Source organism: Amblyomma mixtum, chromosome 7, assembly GCF_055824585.1.
Source record: "Amblyomma mixtum isolate Tamu chromosome 7, ASM5582458v1, whole genome shotgun sequence".
In the NCBI taxonomy this organism is placed as follows: domain Eukaryota; kingdom Metazoa; phylum Arthropoda; class Arachnida; order Ixodida; family Ixodidae; genus Amblyomma; species Amblyomma mixtum.
Genome location: NC_143018.1, coordinates 47288906 through 47308590, shown reverse-complemented (window position 1 = coordinate 47308590; position 19685 = coordinate 47288906). Strand labels below are relative to the sequence as shown.

Sequence of the window (19685 nt, the reverse complement as noted above, 5' to 3'; positions counted from 1 at the left end):
ATGCCTCTGAACATACAGTTGTTGAGATGTTGAGCTGCTTTCTTTTGTGTATTTACTTTATGAGCACAATCTGAAGTTCGTCTTGGCCTTGACCAGGTTCTTCAGTCCTCATAGCCCTAGTAGAGCATCTCTGAAAGGAGATGTAACACGAGCTTGTCTCACACGGTGCAAACGATGGCTGTTGTTACAGCACAACCTCCAAGATCAACGAGCGTTCTCATGGCATTATTTTCCGGATTTTTAAAAAATGATTTGTAATTTTCAGATGGCACGGAAAGCAAAGCTAGCACCAGCAAAGTCAAAGAAGCCCTTGCCGAAGCAACCCTCGCCAGAGCCAGAATCGGAGGAGGACTTTGAAGATGACGAGGACTTCGATTACTCTGATGGGGACCAAGATATCTCGCAGTTTATGAAAGATATTGGGGATGATGGTGCCACCAAACAAGAGGTGGAAAGCGGTGGTCAGAAGCGTGCTGTTGACTCTGCATCTGATGCTCAGACCACTAAGAAGCTCAAAAAGTCGGACCTGTACAAGCCACCAACTGCTGAGGAGCTGAACAACCTCAAGGAGGTGGAGACGCTGTTTCACTCAAACCTCTTTGGCCTGCAGGTGGGTGGGATTTTTATTACATTTGTTATAAAAAAATGGATGATGCAAGGATGGTGACACAATAGAGGTCTAAAATTACTCCAGTATGTATCTGTTTTCATCTCACTAGCTTAATCATGGTCGTGTGGGTTGGTACTGTGGAGTCTATGCCTGGATTTCCTTTAGATGCATGAATAGTATCACATCTTTGTAACGCGTCGATGTTGGTGTTTTCCTTTGTGTTGGGTCACATCTCCCTAAAGGTGCACTGAAGAGGAATCTGAACTCGTCTTTTTGCCGCGGAAACTCAATCTGCACGTTCCGAGCATTCTTAGAAACTGCGATTTATTGCCCTGTGTGGCTGATTTTCCTAATTAAATCGAATTAACGTCCGGCTCCCGCCCTTTTTTTTTAATTCTCCCTCGTACGGTGGGCGGAGTCGACCAACGCGTGGAGTGCCTTTCAGCCAGTCCCGCGACGGCTTGCCGCTCTGCCATCGGCGGAGTAATACATAGTAGTCCGTAGAAGCAAATAGTCCGCGCGTATTTTTATTTCTGCGGGCTTATTTTGCGGCTATATTATCTGCGAATGAAACTATTTATTCACGGAAACCTAAAAAACAAAATAAAGCGAAAGCAAAGCCTCCACGGAGCTGGCTGCAAGGCACTCCACGCGTTGGTCGACTCCGCCCACCGTACGAGGGAGAATGAAAAAAAAAGGCGGGAGCCGGACGTTAATTCGATTTAATTGGGAAAATCAGCCACACAGGGCAATAAATCGAAGTTTCTAAGAATGCTCAGAACATGTAGATTGAGTTCCCGCGGCAAAAAGATGAGTTCAGATTCCTGTTCAGTGCACCTTTAAGTGGTGTAGCAGACTAGAGGCGGGGAAAACAAAAATAGATGCACCTTGTATTAAAAAAGAAAGTTTTTTTTTTTCTATCTGGAAGTAAAAGCACTGACTGATGCCCCGTGAATGCTAAATCATTCTTACCTTGCAAAATGGAAGCATGTATAAACATAGTAAAATTGCTGACTGATAAAAAAAACTTATTTAAGATCAAACTAAGACATAAGCGATGCCTGGGCCTGTGTTGCTATCTGATCCCAACAAGGAACTGAAAACCAATGAGACTACAATAGTGAACATGCAACCATTCAAAAAAGCGTTACCAATTACATAAAACTTGTTCCAAGGATCTGGATAATTAGATCCTAACTTTTTTGCAAAATTAATAGCAAGTACTGCTGTTCTAGAACACCATTAGAGCCTTGCAGAAACATTTGGTTTTGCTCCTTAAAGCTTTTTTTTTTTTTTTTTCGATGTGCACCTTGGCTAGCTCGGTGTGGTGGTTTCATGCAGCCACTTCTAATATTGAGTGCTGCCTGAAAGCCATTTTCTCAGCACTGCTTTGCTGTTTACAAGATGGTGCAAGTACAGCACTTGATGTACACTTTGTATCAGTTGGACTCCTGGCTCAAAGATGAGCATGGTCAAATATTCAGATTGTCTTGCAGTTTGTATTCCATGCTGTTTTTTTTTTTGTTGTTGACTTATAGATGTTGATGTTGAAGTTCTTGCTTTTCTAAATCACTGCAGTATAGTCGCTGTCTGATCTGCTTAATACACCTAAGATATCTCGGAATGCATCGCGAAAGTTTAGTTTTTTTTTTAATTTTCAAACTTATTCTTTCTTTTTTATTGTTATCATTGAAACAAAGAAGAAGAATGTTTGCTAGAAATACGAAAAGAGAACACACACTTCAAATCTGGTCAGAGTGGCTGTTTTGTAATCGAGATCTACCAGACTTAGTCAGCTTTATCCCGCTCCAGTTGAGATTTCTTAGTGTACTTTTGAAAGGCCTGACAAGTAACGGTTGTTTCTGTTCAAACTGTCATTTACATGGTAATGAAGTAATAGCTGAAAAGATGTCTGCGAATATTTGGGTTTTCTTTTTTTGTTTGCTTGTTTGTTTGTTTAATATTTCCTGTGATTGCTTTCCACCGAGAGCTTATCATCAACTGCTTTGTGTCTACAATGTTGCAGCTCTCAGACATGCTGAAGGAGATCACTCCAAAGGAGAAGCACGTTCATCAGTTTGATGCATGGCTGGGCCTTTTTCGAAAGACGCTCACCACTATTCCATCATGGGATCGTGCCCAGGTCAGTTGCAGCTGGGGTAGCTGGAGCCATTTTGTTACTTGGGGGCGATTTGGGGCCTTATGCCTGTTCAGAAAGGTGAAAGCAAGCAAATACCAGTAGAGGGTGTTTCACCTAAGACTTTACACAATTTTTAAAAATAGGATTTGAAGTTAGAAGCATTGTCATAGTCATAGCATTGTCAGCGGTGTAGTGCATCGGAGTGCAGCTAAGATGTGCTAACTAGCAGGCTGGTTAACTAATAATGAATAGTTAACTTTTTAACTATTCTGTTAGTCTCCTTAATTATTAAGAGGCGTGTAGCCCACCGTAATTAATATTCATTTCAGTTTTTAGATACAGGCACCAAGGCCTGCTTCTTGACTCTGTGCTCTGTGAGCCAAAAATCAATAGGCATCAAACCAAAGCCATTAGTTTGGTTTGTATGGCTGAACTTAGCTATGCCTGTAGTTACTTCAAGATGCTTCACTACATGGTGAATACTGTCGTCGCCACACTGGCGGCTAATTATACAGTGCAGTATGTACATAGCAGTCCTGGAAATTTCTACAAAGCAGTGATGAAAGTGTCACTAGAATTGATATGTGGCTACTGTCTGAAGGCTGCATATATGTTATGAGGGATGTCTTAGTAGAGGGCTTTTGATTTAATTTCAACTGCCTCGTGTTCTTTTATGTGCGCCGACTTTACACAATGCACTGACACCTTTTGCATTTTACCTCCATCAAAACATGACCACAGCGACTGGGATTCAGTTTTGCCACCTTCGTTTCAGCAGCCAGACACTGAAACCACAAAGTCACCCCGCAGGTCAAAACGTTGTTTTCGTTGATTTCATAATGGCACAACACTGCATCAAAAGCCGTCATGCAAATGGCCTAGATGAGCTTCTTATTTGTTTATTTGGATGACATTGGTCTTCTAGACAAACTCTAATCCGTCCGTTTAGGACTCTCGTTGCACATTCTGTACGCAGTGAACTTTGTCAACCCATTTCCTACACCTCTGTCATTCAGTCTTTCTTTCCTTGAATCCCTTCCCGACACAAAGTAGCAAGGCAGGGGATTTAAACGTCGGCTAAATTCTCTGTTTTTTTTTTAGTTTAAGAGCTTCTCTCTCTCTCTTTCTCTCTGAATGATTGTGGGGGGGGGCTTTTGCTTGCTGTGTTGTGCATATTGTTTTTTTCACTTACCGTCTTTCCTCGTACAAATTACTCCAGGATAAACCCGAAGCCCTCCTGAAGAAAGTGCCCCTGCCCCTGCCGGCCACACTGCCGCGTGACCCCAAGTGCCGCTTCCGCTTCGTGCCTCCCAAGTCTGTCCAAGTGGTTGGCAGCCATGCCTTTGGTGGAGCCGTGGGCCCCGATGCCATTGTGGATCTGGCTTTGGAGATGCCACTGGTGAGTGCTCAGCAGGTCAGCAGCCATTAAAGGTGCACTGAAGAGGGATCTGAACTTGTCTTTTTGCCGCGGGAAATCGATCTACATGTTCCGAGCATTCTTAGAAACTTTGACTTATTTCCCTGTGAGGCTGATTTCCCTAATTAAATCGAATTAACGTCTGGCTCCCGCCTTTATTTTTTGAATTTTCCCCGTACGGTGGGTGGAGTCGACCAATGCGTGGAGTGCCTTTCAGCCAGCTCCGTGGAGGCTTTGCTTTCGCTTTATTTTGTTTTTTAGGTTTCTGTGAATAAATGGTTTCATTCGCATATAATATAGCTGCAAAATAAGCCCACAGAAATAAAAATACGCGCGGACTATTTGCTTCTACGGATTACTACTTATTACTCCGCCAATGGCAGAGCGGCAAGCCACCACGGGACTGGGTGAAAGGCACTCCACGCGTTGGTCGACTCCGCCCACCGTACAGGAAGGATTTAAAAAAAAAGGCGGGAACTGTACGTTAATTCGATTTAATTAGAGAAATCGGCCACACAGGGCAATAAATCGAGGTTTCTAAGAATGCTCGGAACGTGTAGATTGAGTTCCAGCGGCAAAAATGTGAGTTCAGATTCTTCTTCACTGCACCTTTAAGGGGGGAAACTAGTCTTTGAGACCGAAAAATGACCAAAATATCGATTTTCAAAAAATGGCGTGTGGAATCTACAGCTATTATTTTCCAACTGTACCAGTTTTTTCCTTCAAGAAATAAGCATTTTGACCATGATATCAAATTCAGATCATCGTGTGGGCTGAATTTGTGCAGGAGCAGACAATTTAATGGCATGAAAATTTTGGACATCTGGCTATCTTAGTATGTTGATATCTCAAAATCTAGGACCGAGAGGGATGTCATATTGTTTGCTAAGGGAAGCTGAAGGCACAGTGTGTACAGTAATCGAAGCAGATTTGTTCAACCACACTTTAAACATTGATATTAAACATTGATATTCCAGGTGCTGTTAAATTACTAATGAGGGTAAAATGGAAAAATGGTTTTGATTATCACACTCTTTACTCACCATACTATGTAGCCATGGATTAAAAATGATTTTTTATTGAGTAGTTATTTTTGCACCGAGGTACTAATGAATGACGGATTAAAATTAATTATCTTGGGATCCGACTAATTTACGAGAAAGGTAATTTGATTGTTGAAATCAGTATAAAAAACTAAGCAAGATGGTACAGTTTCATTAGGATTGGACTAAAAATAAGGAAAATAGGTCTAAGACCAGTGTCCTCCTTAAGGGGGGAGTAGGGGTAGTGTCCCCCTTAAGGGGGGACACTACCCTAAAGACGGAACTTTTTAACCGCTTGCTCGATTTCATTGAAACTTGCTTGGGTGGTTTATATCCCTGCTGGGGTCACCTGTGCCGATTTTCATTATTCGTCTGGGGTGTTTTCTTGAACATTTGAGCAGTGAAAACTAACTGAGGTGATTTTCAATCTTGTGAGTTCATTTTTCTTCCCTGTTTTTTTTAGTACACTGTCAGCTTGGGAGAACTATTGTTCCGCTATCACTTGACAATACGTATTAGTGTTGTAGCAGGCTTTCTGGGGCAAAATTTTGTGGGCAACACAACTGTGTGGTCAGTGCATTTGTTTTTTCCCTCTGTTTTTTTTTTGTACTAAAGAATGAGTATAGAAGAAAAGGGCAAAATGAATAACCAACATCATTCTTTATTGGTAGCATTCTTTTAAAATAGAGAAAAACTAAGCAAAATAATTACAGTTGTGCACTCTGGACATTGCTTAGCCATCATACAAAAAAAAAATTGGGAAATTACCCTTATTTTCTGTGCGATAGCTTTTTAAAGCAGGCATGGTCATCTTTGCTATAAGCGTTGCATAATGTGCTTCATACTTATTCTGGAATAATGGAATTTGTCAGAGCTGGTCCCAGCAGTTATATAATCTAGCCTTGCAAGTTTCAATGAAATCGAACAAGTGGTTCAAAAGTTCTCTCTCTAGGGTAGTGTCCCCCATGAACCCTAGGCAATGCCTTACTTCTGGCAGTGTGCAAAAGTGAAAGGGTGCCTCAGTCATATTGTCCTCTCATATCACTCGCTGGCCTTACTTCTAGCTAGGTTTGATTCAGTGGTGCATGCTTGGGAGCCATTCATGAAATGTAATTGTCAATAAGTGTGCTTTTCATCTACTAAGCGCTACACGCACAGTAGAACATCGTTCACCAAATGTTCAGTTCTTTCACTCTGAGGCTAGTTCTCGATTCATATAAACGGTACTCTAGTTGCATTTTTATTCATGTAATGACCTAAAAGGTCATTATATGATGGGTGGTGGTGGGGAATCATAAAAGCATTATCACAAGTTGGTAAAAACTGCTATTGCTAAGTCCAGATTATTTCTGAATAACGTACAGGAAAATCAGTTATCACAGTCCACACAAATACCGTAAGCAGGGAGTACACATGCCATAATGTAGTGAAAGAACTCGTTAATTTGTCATAACAGATTCCTTTAACGCATTATAGTAGAACTAGAATGATCCGAATCTCACGGGGTCTCGAAAAATGTTTGTATCACCCAAAACTAAAAAAAATCCACAAGCTGAGCATGGGAAATACATTCACTCTGACCTACTTATGGCTGATAGGATTGCTTTACGGCCACACGCCACTGCTCATGGTCTGTACCACGTGGCTGGCGATTTGTAGTCGGAAGTGATTTGAAAGTGATCACCTCAGGCTGAACACATTCAGATTAAAATGCTCTTACACAATTTATTTTACCAAAAATGCTGTAAGGTTTACATAAGTGTAGCTAGCTGAAGGAGTCCTCTATTGTGCGCTGTAATTTTTATTGCGGATTAAGGGACCATCATGCCAGGAAAAATTTACTAGTGCAATTTGGCCGGAATGAATGCGATAACCTCACAGCATGTATTGCACAACTGGTGATTGCAACTTTGGTGATGTGCAGACAGCATTTAGTGATCAAGAGTGTGGTTGCGGTTCATGCGTTCCTATCAATCATAATGACGTGGATTAGTGTTTGGAACATGCGAAATTCAGCACTTCATGCACAGTGCACTCTGGTCAGGGAATTGCATCAATTCGTATCATCTCGAAATTCATAACTGTGATGATATCATCGAGATTCTACTGTAATTTTTTAAATATTTGTTCTTCACAAGTGCGAATAGTTTTTTTTTCTTGAGTATTGTTCACAAACTAGCAATCCATATGCGTCACCTTGAATTTGACCCAAAGTTTTAACGTTTCCCTCTGGCCACCAGGAGTGCTTTGAGAAGACGGACTTTCTGAACCAGCGCTACCACCAGAAGCGAGCGCTGTTCCTGGCCGTGATCGCCTCCCGCCTCAGGAAGTCCGAACTGGTCGAGGAGATGGCATTCAGCGCTCACCAGGGGGACATCTCGATGCCAGCACTGGTCCTCAGGCCGTCAGGCAAGTGCTCTGAGGAAGAAAAATTACTGGCTCAACTGGGCTGCAGCTTGGCATTCAGTGGGAGTCATGATGTCCCTTCATTTTAGCTCCCCTTTTCTTCCTTTCTTTCTCTCTTCTTTATTTTTTCTTCTTATTGCTCTGGGATTGGCTCTTGGCTTGCGGATTTATACAACTACAACGGGCTTCAGTTACACGCCAACTCGAGGTGGGCTGTCATTCAAGGCTTCCACCATAAAACTATGGTGTGGCTTTGGTGGCAAATCATCATCATCAGCCTGACTACGCCCACTGCAGGGCAAAGGCCTCACCCATGTCTCTCCAGTTAACCCTGTCCTTCACCAGTTGCGGCCACCGTATTCCCACAAACTTCTTGATCTCATCCGCCCACCTAACTTTCTGCCACCCCCTGCTATGCTTGCCTTCTCTTGGAATCCGCTCGTTACCCTTAAGGGCCAGCGGTTATCTTGCCTTCGCATTGCATGCCCTGCCCAAACCCATTTCTTCCTCTTGATTTCGATTATGATGTCATTAACCCGTGTTTGTTCTCTCGCCCACTGGTCGAGTGTTTAGTGGTAGCAGTGCTTACTGGTAGAGCTGTCTGCCTCTCTAACAAGAGAGCAAGAATGACTGGTGCACGAACTCCTGGTGGAAATTAACGGGAGAAAACTGACCTGGGCAACAGATGTAATGCAGTGACAGTTGGCTGCCAAGGGTGACGGAGTGGATATCAAGGAAAGGGAAACTAACTTAGCTGGAGTGGCCAAAAGCCGGATAGAGAGATGAGATAAGGAAGCGTTCTGTGACAGGGTGGTCACAGCCATAGAGTTTGCCCATGTTACCTAGAGGGTAAGCTGGCAGTGGTGCACTTCATCTACCGCGGAGAGGTGTAGGAATGCCAGGAAGATGTCTTTAATGCCTTTAATGCCTCGTACTGTCGTTAGCAGACGCGTCGGCAGATGTGTCTGTGTTTTGGCGTCACTACTTGAAAAGAAACTGCGTCGAGGCTGGGAATCGAACCAGGCCCTTTGGCATTTGAAGTGGAGACGCTACCACTCCGCCACGAAGGCTCAAGGTTTGAGCATCAATAAAGGCGCATTTAATGAATGCATGGGCTTCATAAATGAAATAAAAGGAATAAAAAATAAAATAAGGAAATAAAAATAAAAACTAAAAATAATAAAAGAAACAAAAATGAAAAATAAAACATGAAAAATACAACAATAAATAAAAAAAAACAAATAGTGTGGAAAAAGAGGCTTTCACCTTGCAGCACTTTAGGGAGCCACAGTGCCCACTGAATTTATTGTATTTGGCTGGGCTATTGTTGGACATGAAACGTGAATTTAGCCGTAACAATACCACTCTTCTCGTGGAAGACCTCGAAGAAATACTCTAAATGTTTCTATACCAGCATAACATGAAACTTTCACTGGAGAAAAATTTATTAAAGTGAAAATTGCTCTATTGAAATAGTTCAGTCTGTGCATAGGAAAGAAGATCGCAGCGCAACTACCACATACGACACAGAATCTGCATTTTCGGCCCAACGCTAGCCAAGCCATATATGAAACCTCATCTTCCCGGCATCCCCGCAGCGGATGAAATGCTCTTTGATAAGCGCGCATAGACGATGGCGCCACCTTTTCCTGCGGGTAATATTAGGAAATATGGGAAGTATTGGGATCGCACTGCCAATTTTGTAATTGGCCGGTGCAGCCTGGTGTCTGACCGAACCGAGTGGGGTCAAGCCGTCTTCCTTTCTACATGTGTAGGCAGGAGGTTTGAGTCAATTGTTCGAATTGAGAAGAGGTCAAGGTTTGTAGTGCGCGCATGCGTGCTCTTTACGTTTTATGGTACGCTTTGTTCCCTCAGTTTATTCCGTGAAATCTGAAGAGCTACTGCTAGTTTAGGCCTAGTTATGCTGCCCTTTCCTAGTGTTGAAACGACCAAACTGAGTCCATTCAGAGGGGAAAATGTAAGAAAGAAAGAGGGTCCTCAAACCACCTTCAACTGCAGTGGTGGTCTAATGGTTTGAGCACCCACCTCGCTTACGGGAGGTCCGGGGTTCGATCCCCAGTGCCGCCGGGTGCCCGCCGGTGATACAGTGGGTACAAGCTTTCCCCTGTCCTGGCGCTCGGCTTTTTTAGGGTCTTTGACCCCACCTTGAGGGCGCTCTTTGGCCCCAGATGCGCTTGCACCTTAAAAATTCACAAGCATCAATTATCAATCCACCTTCCTTGGCATAAATGCTGTATGTGATGGCACTCTGATCAGTGCTGTGCTTTTTGTTCTTGAAAACTTGAACCGCAGGCAATGCTGGGAAATACTTCCAAGTCCGTCTCCTACCGTACCCGTGCTCGGAGCAGTTCAAGGAGTCCCGGTTTGTCCCTGCACGCAGCAACCTGAGGTCAACGTGGTTCTACCAGACAACACACAGTGGTGCGTTACCATTCAGACTCCTTTTTTCGTGTTGATCTTGTTCTTTTATCTTCACCTCTCCTATCCATGCTATCCGGAGAGCTGACCTCTGAGCCAGAAAGTGGTCGGTGCATAGTGACTTGATTCCAGGTCAGCAGTAAAATTATGCAAGCATGGCATCACTACGAGCTCACTCTGTAATCTCATTTTGTAACGTGGGTACCTTTTTCGTGATCATCCTCTCTCTCACTGGCCCAGTTGGTACAAAGTAAGCACTCTGTGATGCCTGTTTAGTATTCTTGCTTTGTGCCAAACAGTTCTCCAACATCGCTTTCAAGGTATAGATTTTCAGAGACCGGAAGCACATTGTGTGGTGCTGTTTTCTCTGTCTCTTATTTAAAAAGAAATCACTAAGAGGTACAAAAGAGATTTAAGCAATTGCAGCAGGACTTTTCAATATTTTTACCCCCCAAAAAACTTCCGAGCGATCTTGAGGAACCCTGTGTCTCTTGTCTCCTGTCCCTGCCTGCCAGAAATTAATGAAAAACAACCTGTAGATGCCGAGGCCCGCAAATAATGTTCCAGGTTCCATTAATGAAGATTGACTGCACTGTGAAAGAGTTTGCTGTAAGCGATTACAGTGTAATAATTTCTGAGCTAAAGTGGGTCAGGAAATTAAAGGGACTGTGCAATAAATTAATTGAGATTACGTAAACCAGACGAGAGACAGGCATTCCATCACTCATCACCCCAGCGCAAGAATTTTAGAGCTAGCGTCAATAACAACGAAGTTATAGACGATTAAAATTCACGCTCTTCTTCTCCCCCCTCAACTCGTACACGCGGAGAAAACAGCTCTGGGACTGGGCCCCGCCCATGAATACGTCATTCGCTGACATTCGGTTTGCAACTTCCGGTTGTCGCACCCGGCACCCCAGCAGAAGCATCGGCATTGTCTCTCCGGTCTCTCTTCGCCTTCCTGGATTGCGGCGTGTGTTGAATTTCTTCGCTTGTCACTGCGACAAAGGCACTGCGAGTGGCTACCGAACTCCCAACAGAAAGAGGCGGCATAGGTAAACTGAAACCATATGCGCGAAGGCAATGCCCTGGCCCGCGCTTGCCCGAGGGGATCGCGCGACGGCTCGAGCAGGCGATTTTCCCGGCTACCGGAAGCGTGCCCGTGACATCGTGGCTGCCGTGGCTCCAGCGAATGACAGTGTGTGGTGGCATGCCGACATCATGGGACTAGTGACATCTATTTTCCCGATTTGAGTTTCAAAATCGGTCACTACGAAGACACCAATCGTCCTGCGAATTTTAAAAAACACGGTTTTTAAAAATTCATAATAAATTGCGGGCTCAGTTCCGAAGACTCATACTTGGTGTGAATGCTTCTTAGCATCATCTCTAAGCATTGAAGACATTTACAAGTGACTTTTAATTCATTGCATAGCCCCTTTAATGGGGGCTGGGGTCATGCAAGGAAATGGGTGCTGAAGGGGCCCAAAAAGCCTGCCAATGAACCCAGGGGTTCCGTGTGGTCCAGTTTGAGGACCCGAGGTTTACAGTGAGGCCGTGGCGCACTTCTCTTCCCATGCTCTACAACAGGCACTGCAGACGAGCTGCCGTCACCGCACTACAATGCCTCGGTGCTGTCCGATATGCGCATGGTGGCCAATGCGAGGTTCCTCGCCGAGAAGCTGGCACAGGCTCCCGCGCTCGTCGAGGCCACCCGTCTGTTGAAGGTGTGGCTGAGGAAGCGCCACCTAGACCAGGTGAGACTTGGCACTTGCACCGGGGAGGCATGTCTCGTCATTTACGAGCCCTCCACAAACATTGCCACTCCAGCATTGCCCCAAAGATCCTCGCATATGCCTGTCTTCCTTCGCACGGAGGATTGCCCGTGAAAAGCCAGTGGAAGCTGTCGTTTTTTAGGAGATGCTTAATGGCAGCTACAGTTGGAGGAACAGAGGCTGGAAAATCACCTCTACAAATGATATTACGAAACTGCGGGACTTTTTTAAAAATTGGGCTCCAAATTTCCTCCGTTCATTTCCCATTACCTGTGGTCCCAGGGTGAATCGCATTCATGGTGGATGCATTTCAGTGGAGGTGAAATGCAAACACACTCAAGTTCTGTGCAATGTCGGTGCATGTTAAAAAGTCCCAGGCGGTCAAGATTGACCCTGAGCCCTTCGCAGTGGCATCCCTTGTAGCCCGCATACAGCCTTGTGACTTCGAACTCCACTTACTGTACCACGCCTGATTTCTTTTATTTGCAGTTTTTCTCTTATCGAGCTGAGCTTGAAACCTTGCCACTAGGCAACGTTTCAAGCTCTGTAATGTCTGTAATGTGATTTGTGAATTAAGGCACTATTTCTTAAATGTCCAGAGGCTATTGCTTTTGTATGGCACTTGAACAGCGGTCTTCCAAGGTGTTCCATATCGCATGTTGAAAATAGCACCTGCCGGCAAAAGAACCAGATGCAGGTTGGGTTGCCTCAGATGCCCGAGCACAGTGGCTTACTTTGTTGTGACAGTGTCCCACATGGGGCCTCCTCTTCCTCTCTCTCTCTGACCAGGGACCAGGAGCGTTCTCGGGATTTGTGATGACCCTCTACCTGGTTCACCTGCTGATGAAGCGTCAGCTGAGCCCCATGATGAGCTCGTACCAGGCCGCCCGCTTTGTCCTGCTCACTCTGTGTAAGAAGGGGAAGGAACAGCTGCTCACAACGCGTGCTTCACACTTTTGAACACTTCTTGTGGATGCCCGTCATGCTGGCTCAGTGGCCAACGCATTTGGCCACTGAGCCACCTTGAAGGACAAGCCACCAGAGGGTGAAATTTGACAAAGCATGTTGTGTGCAATGTCAGTGCCCGTTAAAGTACTCGAAGTAGTAAAAGTTAACCTGGATTTTTTTTTTGTATTTGTTTTTGCTGCCTTGACTGATCCTCGTTTTATGAAATGCTGCTCTTATGCCATCTAGTATTCTTGTGTCGGCAGAGTGCTGGTTTTTTTTTTCATTCTTTCTGGCCTAACCCAGCTTTGGTTGTTCACTTATTGAGCTATAGTAGCCAGCGTTGACGCCTTTTAGATAGGTTGGCCGCCATAGCACGGTCTGATGTGTTGTTACCCCACTGCCACCTTCTATCTTTGCAGCCCGGTCAGATTTCACCTCACAGGCTGTCACATTGTGCACTGAGCAAGTCGCCAATCAGCCGTCGTTGGAGCACTTCCATGCGAGCTATCCGCTAGTTCTGGTGGATGCCGGTGGCTTTCTGAATGCCTGCTCTTCAGTCAGCACTGAGTCTTACCTCAGGGTAAGGATGGCATGCTGAGATGCAGGCTAGCGTAGAAAAGAAACTGTTATCATAAAAGCAAGACAGACTGTTTTCGTGCCCTTTACTTTATCTTTTCGGTTTTGTGTGAATAAGGAAGAAAGAAATCTATCGTGAATTTCCCAGTGCGGCTAAACAGGGTAGCTTCGTGGTCACGGTCACCACCTGCATCCAGTGACTGAATTATTGCATCTTTAATTACCCGGTGTAAGCTGCTTGTAAAGTATGATTTTCTGAGGGAGCTGTTATTTACCGTATTTACTCGCATAATAGGCGCACTCGCATAATAGGCACACTCGCATAATAGGCGCACCCCCAGTTCGGTTGCGAAAAATCGGATTTTTTTATTTCCGCGCATAATAGGCGCACCCCGAAATTGGCACTGTGATCAGTACTGTATTTCCACGATTGCAAGCCGATGCCTCCCCACCTCCACAATCTTTATTTTAACAAAGTTCTTGCTTAACTTACTACTAGTCCTCACTAGTGCTGCTGCCGTCGCAGATGCTGCTGACCCACAGCACGCACAACGACATCGCGTGGAACAGCCGCACACAGTTTTCAGGGATGCTCACTTTAAACGTCTGTTTGGAAAGCTTCGTCAGCCGGAAACTTTCCCGACTTAGGACCCCGAAAACCGCAGAGATACGAGTCGCATACGAAAATTTAGGCACGGCGCAGTCGCAACTGCCGCACTTCTCGTCCACATCGAATTTCCGGCCTGCCGCATGCTTGCCGTGTTCGAGATTTAACTCCCAGCCGTGTAGCTATTATGGCACTTGTCCGTCGTGCTAAAGAAGCAACGCTCGGCGACAGCGCGAGAAAGCCACAACTACGATGAACTAACACGACAGAAACTGGCCCTTTTGACAGCCATAAAAAAACTGGAGCTGGTGATGCTGATGTTGATATGGATAGCGAAAGCTCGCAGCTGCTCGCGGCGGACGAAAAAGTTGATGATGATGATAAGCTTGACCTTGGGCGCTATCCGTGGGCGGCACCTAGAAGCTCCTGTGCGTGTGTGGGGCCTCTGCGACCAAGCGCGCGTTGCTCGCAGCCGGAGCCGATCGCGGAGGCCACAGCGCGTGCATTTTGAAGGCCATTCCCGCGTGGATCGTGGAAAGTTTGGGTGCGGCCCTTACACGGATATTTTTTTTTAAATTATTTCCTTCGGGAAAACAGGAGACCCGTACACGGGTGCGTTTATGCGGTATGTTGAATTTTGCGAGTCGAAAAATTTCCGGAAATTTTACCCCGCGTAATAAGCGCACCCCTAACTTTGAGCCGGATTTACTAGAAAAAAAGTGCGCCTATTATGCGAGTAAATACGGTATCTCCATAGTGTTATTATGCACAGGAGCTAAGCCTGGTAAATATAATGGGTGAATATATGCACCAATGAATGTAATGAAGGAGATGTAACATAGTTTTTCTGCAAAGTTGCCCCTGTCCTCCCACTCTCATAAACTGGTTTTAACATATTAGCCATTGTTTTTTTCCCCCATACAGCGGCCAAGTTCATGTTGCATCTTCAGCTATAAATGATAGTAGTCCCAGAAAAAATTCAAATGAGTCCTTTCTTTGCTGCAGTAAAGTAAATTGTTGCATTTCTTATTGCATTTCCTCACCACACACACAATTGCAGAAGCCATTAATTGATTTTAATGCTACTGTGGTGGCACTCTTTACACATTGTAGGTGCAGCCCATCTGGCATTTGAGAGGCGCACATCTGGTACATAATATTACAATGTGATGGCTTTAGTGAAAATGTTGTTTCAGTATTTTTCAAATAGTATAAACAAACTACGTCTACACCACTTTGGAAGCGAACTTTGTTTTATTCTGTTATTAGAGAGGGGATGGTCTGACGTTGTCACTCTGCTGTACGTTCTACTTTTCTGTTTTTCAAATCACCTAAATTCCCTCTCTCTGGCAGACTCTTGACGTCAGCGCTTTTTAACGACATGATGTATCTGAGCTTGCAGGGGACAGAGTGATCTGTTCCTCATTAATGATCCACCTGTCTGCTGTTTATTCTTTCATCCTCGTTACTCTTTAGTAACTGCACTTCCAGCCGTTTAAGCTAACTTTCCGAGTAGAATAAAATCGTAAAGTGTAATAGCCCCAGACTTAAAAATGATACACTCCGCTTCCTTTTAGTGTTGTGATATTCCTCCGTAACAGTCATAAATAGAAGGCCTTGGCACATAGCAGCTGTGAGCGTTTTGCTTCGATTTGCAGGTCAAACACGAGGCTGGCCTGGCGATCACTTTCCTTGACTCGTGTTCAGCGGACAGCTTCGAGGTGCTCTTTGTGACACCGCTTCCATTTGAGCGCACCTTCGACTGCTTCTTGTTGTGAGTCATCAGCCACGTTCTCTGGCTGTGTGTACTGTGTCTTAAGGGGGGAGACACTGGTCTTTGAGACCAAAAAATGACCAAAAAATCGATTGTCAAAAAATGACGTTTGTGGAATCTACGGCTATTATTTTCCAACTGTATCAATTTTTTCCTTCATGAAATCAACAATTTGACCATAATATTAAATTCAGATCATTGTGTGGGCTGAATTTATGCAGGAGCAGATAATTTAATGGCATGAAAATTTTGGACCTCTGGCTGTCTTAGTATGTTGATATCTCAACGTCTAGGACAGATAGAGATGTCATATTGTTTGCTAACGGAAGCTGAAGGCACAGTATGTGCAATAATTGAAGCAGATTTCTTCAATCGCACTTCAGAAATGTATAATTTCGCAAAGTTTATCGATGCTGCTGAAGACCTCGACCCCTAAACCCCGTCCCATTTTGCAGAATAAAGTTTTATACTACTACTTATCGGTGCATTATATTCATGCCTTGAATTTGATATTCCAAGTGCTGTAAAATTACCAATGAGGGTAAAATGGAAAAATGGTTATGATTATTTTACTCTTTACTCACCATACTATGTAGCAGTTTCTTTTGCACCGAGGTACTAATGAATGACTGATTAAAATTATTTATCTTGGGAACCGCCTAATTTATGAGAAAGGTAATTTCATTGTTGAAATCAGTATAGAAAACTGAGCAAAGTGGTACAGTTTCATTAGGATTGGACTAAAAATAGAGAAAATAAGTCCAAGACCAGTGTCCCCCTTAATTGTTGTGAAACAGTATGCACTGTATTCTTGCGATGCTGAAGAGACCAGGTATGGCTGGTAGGCTTGATGTGGCAAATGTTCTTCCCATAAAAGGAGTGTTATCTTACGGAAGGAAGTATGAGAGGAAACACTGCAGGACGGCATTCAAGAAATTTCGGAGTGGCTTCCAGTTTTGCGTGCTACTGCACAGTAACCACGATCTTTCCCCCTCATCACTCGTGATTTAACCTCTGCTGCGCAGGCTCAGTGAGGGGGACTTGGACTCAGCCGTGCAGGCCCTATCCCTTCGGGCTGAGCTGGCAGATTTCAGTGGCTCCAAGGCGAGGGCGGTCAGCAAGGCCCTGTGCAGCGTTTTGCGGAGAGGCTTCGGTGACCGGGCCCACTTGGTGACCACTCGGTTGTCCCCGCCTGCTGAGGTTGGCAAGGATCTCAGTCTTGACTGTCTGCGGGGATGTTTTTCTGTTGTTCGTTCCAGAGCCATGGCCTTTATTGTTGTGTACCAAGTGGTCGAACCCTATGAACAACGCAGTGTTGGCATGTTGTTGTGAAGGTATAGGATGCGCAATCAAAGGAAGAACCACGAAGAAAGACACAGAGACACACACAAGCGCTTGTGTGTGTCTCTGTGTCTTTCTTCGTGGTTCGTCCTTTGATTGCGCATCCTATACCTTCACAACATCATGTACCAACTAGGCCCAACCCAAGTTTTATTGGCATGTTGTATGACTGGGGCATTGTATGCAGACAGTTGGAGGTGTAGCTGCTTGCAGCCATGATTCGAAATACTGCACGGAGTAGATGAGGTTGTTTTAATGCTACATGGGGTAATGCAAGGGTAGCTTTTGGTGTGCATGTAATGACTGGAAAAGAATTGCAGTCAGTGTTCAAATTTTGTGCGTTTGAAAATGTCATGTGCAATCCTTAATTATAATTCTTGGCATTTTGAACCATGCCTCTCCCCAAACGGATGGGCTGTTGTCAAAATCGCTATTACAATGCATGCAGTGAAGCTCGAATGTCCGTGCTTTTAATTAGCAAAAATTTCTTGGCGTTCTGGAAGTTCCTTGGTGTTTTATGTCTACATATACAGTTCAATCTCGTTATAACGAAGTTGAAGGGGCCCAGCGATTACTTCGTTATAGCCGTAGCTTCATTATAGCCCGTGTTGACTGAGCTTCCAAGGGGAATCGTCAGTCCTTCGTTATATCCATTATTTCATTATAAACTGTTTCGTTATAACGAGGTTGGACTGTAGACCCACTGTCATAAGTTTATAGAACTCGACTTTTGGGAAGAAATATATTTTCTTTGCATTCGGGGTGCATTTCTTGAGATTCAATGGCGCACTGCGTAATTTCTACACTTGTTCTACCCTTGGCACAAGTTCTACACTTGTGTAAGGGACGTTCTGTCGCCAACATGGCAGCGGGTGATTTGGAAAAATTGAAGTTTGCAAAGAGCAGTTGCAGTGCATTCTGTGGGCAGCTACATGGCGCTGAGAGCGGTATGCAACACGCAGTACAACTATGTTAACAACGCATTGTTCTCTTGAGACTGCACCTAGAATCGTTATTGCTCGGAGGCACCACCACTATGCAGCAATGCCTCAACACTGCTGAATTAGTCCAATGTCCCAGGCGTTCGCACCAGACGGGATAAAACCGTTTGGCCTAACCGTCATTATGGTTGAGCTCCAAATTTCACTGCTACGTGCATGTTCCCACCTCTATTTTTATTTGTAATAACTTGCAGTGATATGCATGACACAAACATAGGCACATTCATGAATATTTGCTTTCCCCAATTTTCGCCAAGAACAAACGCTCACAACTTGCGCCTTTTTCCCTCTACCAGCGAGCGAGTGGAATGAAACGAATGGTTCCATGGCAGCACTGGAAAATTATTTTTATAACCTGCAGCTATGCGACTTGTGCTTCTTTTCGCGCATTATGTTCGTTTCGTGTGACATTATTTACGCTTGTCATTGCTTTATTTTTTATTTGCCGAAAAGCCCCTTCCGTTTGGACCAAAGTATTGGCCTGCGGTACTATTACTTAGTAAAAAAAAAAAAGTAATTGTGTGGCAGCCAACGGGACTGCTCTCATTCGTTCTTAATGTCTCGCTTTCATGACGGCTCACACTTGAGAGGCAGCAGTGTTGCGAGGATCTGCGACTACTTCAGATTGGAGAAAGTGTCCTTGGCATTGACAGAAACAGTGCTTGGCCTCTTTCCATTTTGTGCATGCGTGCAGAAGAAGTACTAAGACTAAATTATGTGTGCCACACACCACTGTGTCTAACAGCTAACTAGAGGGGATTCCGTACATGCTGGTCATGACTATGTCTCACAGAAACTGCTGTGTATGTCAGTCATATGAGCCATTTTGACTGCACTAAAACATGTCCAGTTACATAGCTTTGACTGCAGTTTCCTGCATGATTGGTGCCTCTTGCACGCAGTGGAAGATCGGTCGCGAGCCGCCGGTTGCCGAGGAGTCCCTCGAGATCGGACTGCTGCTCAACGCGGCGCACTGCTTTGCCAGAGTGGAGCGGGGCCCAGCCGCGGACGCGCCCGACGCCGCCGCCTTCCGGCAGCTGTGGGGAGACAAGTCTGAGCTGCGTCGCTTCCCAGACAGCAGCATCCTGGAGGCGGTTGTCTGGTCCGCCAAGACTGCCTCCGAGCGCCGGACCATCTCGCTCAGGATCGCACGACACCTCCTGTCCAGGTGCGGTGATTATGTGGATAGTTTACCAGATCTCAGAAATTGCTTAGCAGCTCAGTGCATCTTCATCCTTGCTCCTACAGAAAATACAGATCTGCATAATTTTTAGTCGGTGATGACTGGCTGTAGCGGTATAGCAGTCTACCGTAACAGTTAAGTTGGGAGGGTAGTTAGGATGCCTCAACACATTTCTTACATGTTTATTTGTTTGTTTTTTCTGCTTTTTCTGCATTCCGCCGTTTTTCTTAGTGCCTGCTTTAGCAGAGAGGATTTGTCGGAGGAAAATGTTCTAACCTCTACGTTGGCTTATGGCGATGCATGCAGGCAGGAAACTGCAAATCTCTGGGCCAACTTCCTGTTCTATGCCTGCCTTATTCAGGGGGTCATTATGGGAGTACTCGAGTGAACTGTGGTGCTTCTTTTTTTTTTTTTTTGCCTTTGGC

General features: G+C 44.8%; 1 protein-coding gene across 1 annotated transcript in view; it reads left to right on the top strand.

Moving 5' to 3' along the window:
* Mat89Ba (nucleolar protein 6 Mat89Ba) overlaps positions 1-19685 on the top strand; it is a 38600-nt gene that overhangs the window by 1063 nt on the left and 17852 nt on the right. The window contains exons 2-12 of the mRNA XM_089552485.1: positions 266-610; positions 2637-2753; positions 3970-4149; positions 7451-7619; positions 9930-10058; positions 11646-11812; positions 12620-12740; positions 13198-13358; positions 15620-15735; positions 16761-16935; positions 18980-19245. Coding sequence (XP_089408611.1) covers positions 266-610; positions 2637-2753; positions 3970-4149; positions 7451-7619; positions 9930-10058; positions 11646-11812; positions 12620-12740; positions 13198-13358; positions 15620-15735; positions 16761-16935; positions 18980-19245 — 1946 coding nt within the window. The remainder of the gene's footprint in view (positions 1-265; positions 611-2636; positions 2754-3969; positions 4150-7450; positions 7620-9929; positions 10059-11645; positions 11813-12619; positions 12741-13197; positions 13359-15619; positions 15736-16760; positions 16936-18979; positions 19246-19685) is intronic.